This window comes from Capricornis sumatraensis, chromosome 19 (genome assembly GCF_032405125.1).
Source record: "Capricornis sumatraensis isolate serow.1 chromosome 19, serow.2, whole genome shotgun sequence".
Taxonomy (NCBI): domain Eukaryota; kingdom Metazoa; phylum Chordata; class Mammalia; order Artiodactyla; family Bovidae; genus Capricornis; species Capricornis sumatraensis.
Window position 1 is genome coordinate 34,519,872 of NC_091087.1, and position 8,219 is coordinate 34,528,090.

At 42.7% G+C, this 8,219-nt stretch overlaps 1 protein-coding gene across 1 annotated transcript in view; it reads right to left on the reverse strand.

The window, feature by feature from the left end:
- TMC3 (transmembrane channel like 3) overlaps positions 1-1,522 on the reverse strand; it is a 53,938-nt gene extending 52,416 nt beyond the window's left edge. The window contains exon 1 of the mRNA XM_068991452.1: positions 1,434-1,522. Coding sequence (XP_068847553.1) covers positions 1,434-1,522 — 89 coding nt within the window. The remainder of the gene's footprint in view (positions 1-1,433) is intronic.
- Positions 1,523-8,219: the final 6,697 nt, after the last annotated feature.

Here is an 8,219-nt window from a genome sequence, read left to right on the forward strand (position 1 = left end):
TACTCTGCAATCCTGCTTGGATTCATTTGAAATCTGAGATAAGGATGGGAGATAGACAGCCGTTTCTATGAACAAATTAGCTAAACAAATTTACACAAGCAAATATTTCAGGATATTAGTTACTCTCTAAGGAGAACAACTTTCCAATGTGTAGCAACATTTATTCCCAGTGAAAGTGAATACACTAATTCCAACGCAAATTTTTTTCTGTAATGTTACATATTATTTTTTATTTATTGTAATATAATTGCTTTACAATGTTGTGTTAGTTTTGTAACTGTAATTAAAGGTTAATTTTGAATTTATGTTGGAACTGCTTCTGTGACTTTAACCCTTTTTGTTATTAAACATACATGATGGCCTTCTTGAGCCTCCCATCTGTGAAGGACTGCAAGGAAGTGAAACTAACACATCCCCCTGCCTGAGGCTTGCCATTCTAGAGGATATTTGTAAGCACTGAAGTCTTTTTACTTTTGTTTCCTCACTTCCCCCCATCTCTGATCAAGGAAAGGACCTGGCAACCAAGCCGTAACAAGATGGTTATTTTGAGGCACTGGCCTGCCATCTTTTCCGACAACCGGCTCCCCAGTTAAAATCTGTTCCTTGCCTCAACCCCTCCTCTCTCAGATTCATTGGCCTGTCATTTGGCAAGCAGAGTCAGCTTGGACTCCGTAACAGTTTCTGCTGTACAATGAAGTGAATCAGCCTAAAGTATGACATATATCCCCTCCCCCTTGGACCGTGCCCCGCCACCCGCCAGCCCGCCCATCCTTGTAGAGCAACACAGAGTACCTGAGCTGAGCTTCCTGTGCTCAATTCAAAAGGACACATGTACCCTAAAGCAACTTTTCAGGAGGGGATAAAGAGTATTGTGCTATGGCTATTTTTCCAAGGAAGCACTTAAAGGTAAGGGGAAATAATTCCTTTGTTTTTTTCTAATTAAGATTGTTTTTCCTTACTCCAAGGAGAATTTTCTCCAGCTTCTCTGAATTTATGGAGGTTTTAATATACCTTTGTAAATGTTTAACAAATTCAAGTAACACTCCCCCACTTCTAACTAGTCTATATTCCAACAGAAACCTCATTTATTATGACTGATGTATCATCTGCTGTCTCTTGATATTGCTGATGGAGTAAAAGAGAAGAGAAAATGGATAAAGCACGGCTGTGGGTTTGGCCAGCAATAAAGGCAGGTTGGGGTGTAAGCTTTTCGATGTGGATCGGAAGCAGGTAGACACTACCCTCTGTGCATATGGCTAAGGTTGTCTTCCTTGACAGATAAGCCTGGATAAAGGAGTTTCTGAGCTTATTCTGAAGGAGAACCCAGGAAGATGGACACTTGGTCCTCTGGAGAGATGCAAGCAAGGGGGACCCAGGCTTTTCCTCCTCACACACCTGCCTTCACTGCTCAGTGGATGGGCGGGACGGCTCACCTGAGCAGCAGGGACTCCTGATAGAAGTAGTGCTGGTTGGCGTTTCTCCGGGTGCTTCTAAAACGCTGGGATGCCTTCGGTGGTTTCATGGGAGCCAGCTGGCTGCCAGGGATCAGGAGGGGTGAGCAGGGCGCTGAGAAGCAGGCAGGCAGGAGTCTGCTGTGCGAGTTGCTCTGCCCTCCAGTTCTCAGGAGCAGGTCTGTGCGTCTGCAGTGATGCTCTGAGCAGTGGAGAAGCCAGGAAGCCACTCATGCATATGCATGTTAAGGTGGCTGTGACAGCAGAGATTGGCTGGAGTTGAGACAGCCGAAGGCAAGAGGCTTGGCCAGGTGATCTAGGACCACTTGGTGCTGCCCAAATAACCACGTGGGTGACCCCTTGTGCCAGGAAGGGCTCTGCTGTTTGCAAAGCACTTTATATCTGTTACCATAACTGGTGTTCAGAAAATATTTAGGGAGGATGCAAGGCATAGCTTGTTTGTTTAGTTTTTTAATTATCAAGAAAGAAGTTTAGAGACAGTAAGAATCTTGTCATGCCCATGTAATAGGGAAGAATAAATCTGACTCCAGATTAGATCATTTCTTTTATTTTAACCTTTGTATTCTATTGTGTTAAGAATGTCACCTATAGCTTGAAATACACAGGAGAGCCCATTCTCAAGGCTCTGACTTTTAAGGGTGCAACGCTTTTCCATTCCTATAGAGACAAAAAGTTGCAGAACAGAGAAGAGTTTCTCCTCTTGGAGATCTATAGGAATACTTGATCTATCTGGACATCTATGGGAACAAAGGACTCCTACACCAAGACTTTGCAATAATCAACCACGCCTCCTCCCTTGTGTGCACCGTCGCTTCAGTCACCTGCAATTCTTTGTGACCCCATGGTTGGTAGCCCGCCAGGTTTCTCTGTCTATGGGATTCTCCAGGAAAGAATACTGGAGTGGGTTGCCACGCCCTCCTCCAGGGGATCTTGCCCCCAGAGATTGAACCCCAGAGAACACGTCTCATCAGAGAGGTGTCTCTTATGTCTCCTGGATTGACAGGCAGGTTCTTTACCACTAGCTCTACTTTACCACTAATTACCACTCTTTACCACGACCGCTATTCTCAGCTTAGTTTTTCTGTTTTGAAAAAAGTCAAACCTACAGAAACGTTGATAGAACAGTACAGAACATACAAGTACTGTATTCATAACCTAGACCCACCAGTTGCTAACATTTTGTCACATTTGCTTGATTTTTGTCTATACATTTCCCCCCTACACCATTTAAAAGTAACTAGAGGGGACTTCCCTGGTGGTCCAGTGGTTAAGACTCCATGCTTCCAATGCAGGGGATGCAGGTTTGATCCCAGGTTGGGGAACTAGATCCCACATGCCATGCGGTGCAGTCAAAAAAAACTATCAAACAAGTGGGCTTCCCAGGTGGTGCTAGTGGTAGAGAACCTGCCTGCCCCTGCAGGAGACATGAGAGATGCAGGTTTGATCCTGGGGTCGGGAAGATCCCTGGAGAAGGAAATAGCAACCCACTCCAGTATTCTTGCCTGGAGAATCCCATGGACAGAGCAGCCTGGTGGGCTACAGTTCGTATTGTTGCACAGAGTCGGACATGACTGAAGTGACTTAGCACAAATGCACGTCAAGAAAGTAGCTTAGAGAGGGTAAGAAACTTGTCCCTGTTCGTGTAATAGGAAAGAATAAATCTAACTCCATATTAGATTTGTTTCTTTCAAACAAGATGAATTCTTTAAAGATGGATTCTTTAACTTTTGAATTCAGCCTTAAGTCCAGGACTTACCAATAGTTTCACCACATAAACCTCCATTTAAAAAAAAAAGATTGACACAAGAAATTATTTGCCTGCAGTAAGGTTGGTTGAGCTGAACTAGAAAAGGCCCTTTCTGTTGAAGACTCTGCATTGTCAGTACACTAGAGACACCACAAAGAGGTGAGTCATGGAATGCGCCAAGCGCTAGACAACCGCGCAGAAAGGAAATCCGTTAGCAACTGCAGGCTTAGGGCTTAGGAGGGGGACTGCATTCATGCATTCTTTTATTCATTTATTAGGAAGTCATTAGATTCCTCTTTCTGTCTGTCATGCATTGGTATGACAAGCAAAGCCAGAACCCTAGCCTGGGATCTTGGGGTTCTGGGGCTGCCAGACAGGTGTTTAGATCCCTGGGCTCAGGGTCTGGGAATGAAACAGAGGCCTGGGCACCACAGCTGGCCCTCACTCAAGATGGACTTGGGGCCTTGTGACATCTGGTCACCTGTCTGTTAATCTGCCTGAGGTCATTAGACCTGATAGTCCATCTAGTAATACTAGATAAAATTTGTGTTTATCAAATGGACAAAATGGCATATATAATAGAATTGCTTCTATTGGTTGGTTTGTGTGTGTGTTATTTTTTTAGGAAATGGTAATCCATTCAACTATTCTTGCCTGGGAAATCCCATGGACAGAGGAACCTCGCCAGCTACAGTCCATGGGGTCACAAAGAGTCAAACACGACTGAGCGACTATATATATATATTTGTGTTTTTAGAGGGGTGAAATTGAAAGTGTTAGTCACTCAATCATGTCCAACTCTGCTACCCCATGGATTGTAGCCCGCCAGATTCCTCTGTCATTTAGAGAGATAGGAAAAGGTAACAATAGCAAATTTTAAAGGATTCTGTAGGGATTTATTAAAACAAATTATGATGTGTTTTTTGAATATTGGTAGAATGAGCTTTAATGTGCTCTGATGTGTGTGTGGTCTTTTTATGGTTTCCTTCTCCTGATTTTTAAAATTCTTTTTGAGTCCACCGGGCTGTCATTGTGGCGATGAGCGCAAGGTGAGGGGGTCGTTGTCGCTCCTTAGCCCCAGCACAAGGGACTCAGATTCACACACACCCCGCTCCCATCCTGCCTAGTTCCTCCCTGGGCCTCAGCTCCTCTGGGCTCCCCAGGGCTGGTTGGAATGAGGAAGTGCAGGCAGGAGATGTTAATTTCTGAGTGCTGGGAATAAATGACTGGGCTTGCATCTGACTTCCTCTGACAATCTGATTAGCGGCTTTAGATGTGCCGGATGGCTTTAAGTTAAGCCAGCATGTGCATGTAGATAAATGACTAAAACTCCCTCCAATGCTAATAGTGGAAACACTTTAAAAAATCAGAAAGGATCCAATGTCAAGGTGCTCTAAAACCATTATTTTCCAGATCGACTGCTTACAAGTTCTGGGTGGTGTGAGAAGGAGGAAGATAAACAATATTGAAAAGGAGAGAAAAGTCACGTGGAAGTCTATTTGTATAACATACAAATCCCTTTCAGTTGGAAAAAAATAAAAATTTGTTATAAATCCTAGGAGGTTTTAACAGAAATCATGAGGCGGCTTAGCTTACAGGCAAAATAACACATTCATTCCCTTCATCATCTACAAAAGGCACTCCCCACCCCACCAACTCCCCACTTGCTGCTAAGTGAATACTAATACCCGTAAGGTACCATCTGAGTCCCATCAGCAATGCCAAGCTCCCTTTTCTAAGTTATCAAGTGTTTAGCTCTGCATTTTACAAGAGAGACGCTTCCATTTCTGAGATATATTTACGTGCCTGTTATATTGTCTGAGTGACACTAAAAGCTTTTGTTTTTAGTTTAGAATTACAATTTGGGTCCAGAAAATGTTATTTAGGGGAGACGTTCAAGAATTGTTTCCAGTTTTCTAAATAACAAGGGAATTTGTTGAGACATGAGAGCAAATTACTGTTGTTGAATTCCTCCTGAAATCATCTCCTGCAGATTGAAGTTGAAACTGAGCAGACAGTGAGATTTCCATGAGGGAGACCGCGATACTTTGTTACTCATTTAGTTATGAGAGGTTGACCACAGGGCAGGAGGGTGGGGTTGTCCTCTGCTACACTTGCCCCTGCAGTAAGTGAAGAGAGATTGTCACCACCCCAACAGAATCCTGTGGCAGAAGGCAATGACTGTTACAGGGGTTGCAACTGGGATACGAAAATAGAGATCTCCTGTCCGGCTCTGCAGTTGTTCTTCCTCAAAAAAAAAGAAATTCTTTTTCATAGATGATTATATCTAGACACATAAACTGTCCTAAGGGGACTTCCCTGGTGGTCCAGTGGTAAAGAGTCTGCTTCCCAATGCAGGGATGCAGGTCTGATCCTTGGTCAGCAAACTAAGATCTCAAGTGCCATGGGCAAATAAGTTGGCATGTCACAGCTAGAGAAGTTCGTGCATCACAACTGGAGAAGCCTGAAACAGAGACCCAGCACAGCCTAAATAAATAAATATTTTTAAAAAGCAATAAAATTAAATTAAAGAAATAAAAGCCAAGGGAAAATTGTAACTAGATTATTGATGACCCACTATGGGTTAGTAGTTTATCTATGATGTATCCTTAAAAAGCTTGTTGAAATATGGGTTATGTGACTGATACTCGCTTCTACCATGTTTAAAGCTTTCTCTTATTTTGACAATCCTGGACCTTAACCTTTCACTCAAGGCTACCGAAGGGCTTGGATTACCCTCATCCTATTGCTTGACATTCTGCAAATCTGGTTTTCATTTTTGCCATGTCAATTTCCACTCACATTTTTTTTTAACCCTTCCGGCCTTCCTTTATAACTCACTATCTTTTCTTATTACCTCAATTTTGCATCTATTGTTTTGGAAAGAACACTTTGACTTTATTTCATTGAGAAAAGTCAGTATGGGCTAAGAATTAGATTTTGTTTTCTGTAGTAAATCTCCTGAAGTATGCTCTTTCTCTACCTCTGGCGTGCTTCATGTTCATTTCCTTTTTTAATGTTATGGGATTTTTAGTTAATTCTTTCTCTGTCCTTGCTCCTTGAATACCCAATGTTCTTGTTGTTTGGTATTTGTTCCCCAATAATGCTCTTTAATTTTCTGCACTGCTTCAAGGATGCTGTTAGATAGAATCTCTCAGCTTGTCACTGGGGGAGACTGCTGGGTGATGACTTTGTGGGGTGAGGCGAGTTCAGTTCGGTTCGGTTCGGTTCATTTCAGTCATTCTGTCGTGTCCAACTCTTTGTAACCCCATGAACTGCAGCACACCAGGCCTCCCTGTCCATCACCAACTCCCGGAGTTTACCCAAACTCATGGCCATTGAGTCAGTGATGCCATCTAACCATCTCATCCTCTGTCGTCCCCTTCTCCTCCCATCTTCAATCTTTCCCAGCATCAGGGTCTTTTCAAATGATTCAGTTCTTCGCATCAGGTGGCAAAATGGAGTTTCAGCTTCAACATCAGTCCTTCAGTGGATATTCAGGACTGAATTCCTTTAGGATGGGCTGGTTGGATCTCCCTGCAGTCCAAGGGACTCTCAAGAGTCTTCTCCAACGCCACAGTTCAAAAGCATCAATTCTTTAGCACTCAGCTTTTCTTATAGTCCAACTCTCACATCCATACATGACCACTGGAGAAACCATAGCCTTGACTAGATGGACCTTAGTCAGCAAAGTAATGTCTCTGCTTTTTAATATGCTGTCTAGATTGGTCATAACTTATCTTCCAAGGAGTGTCTTTTAATTTCATGGCTGCAGTCACCATCTGCAGTGATTTTGGAGTTAAAAAAAAAAAAATCTCTCACTGTTTCCCCATCTATTTGCCATGAAATGATGGGACCAGATGCCATGGTCTTAGTTTTCTGAATGTTGAGTTTGAAGCCAACTTTTCATTCTCCTCTTTCACTTTCATCAAGAGGCTCTTTAGTTCTTCACTTTCTGCCATAAGGGTGTGTCATCTGTATATCTGAGGTTATTGATATTTCTCCCAGCAATCTTGATTCCAGCTTCTGCTTCTTCCAGCCCAGCGTTTCTCATGATGTACTTTGCATAGAAGTTAAATAAGCAGGGTGACAATATACAGCCTTGATGTACTCCTTTCCCTATTTGGAGCCAGTCTCTTTTTCCATGTCCAGTTTTAACTGTTGCTTCCTGACCTGCATACAAGTTTCTCAAGAGGCAGGTCAGGCGGTCTGGTATTCCCATCTCTTTCGGAATTTTCCACAGTGTGTTGTGTCCACACAGTCAAAGGTTTTAGCATAGTCAATACAGCAGAAATAGATGTTTTTCTGGAACTCTCTCACTTTTTCTGTAATCCAACGGATGTTGGCAATTTGATATCTGATTCCTCTGCCTTTTCTAAAACCAGCTTGAACATCAGGAAGTTCATGGTTCACGTATTTCTGAAGCCTGGCTTGGAGAATTTTGAGCATTACTTTACTAGCATGTGAGATGAGTGCAATTGTGCGGTAGTTTGAGCATTCTTTGACATCGCCTTTCTTTGGGATTGGAATGAAAACTGACCTTTTCCAGTCCTGTGGCCACTGCTAAGTTTTCCAAATTTGCTGTCATATTGAGTGCAGCACTTTCACAGCATCATCTTTTAGGATTTGAAATAGCTCAACTGGAATTCCATCACCTTCCCTAGCTTTGTTCATAGTGATGCTTCCTAAGGCCCACTTGACTTTGCATTCCAGGATATCTGGCTCTAGGCAAGTGATCACACCATCGTGATTAACTGGGTCATGAAGATCTTTTTTTGTGTCGTTCTTCTGTGTATTCTTGCCATCTCTTCTTATCTTCTGCTTCTGTTAGGTCCATACCATTTCTGTCCTTTATTGAGCCCATCTTTACATGAAATGTTCCCTTGGTATCTCTAATTTTCTTGAAGAGATCTCTAAACTTTCCCGTTCTATTGTTTTCCTCTATTTCTTTGCACTGATCAGTAAGGAAGGCTTTTTTATCTTTCCTTGCTATTCTTTGG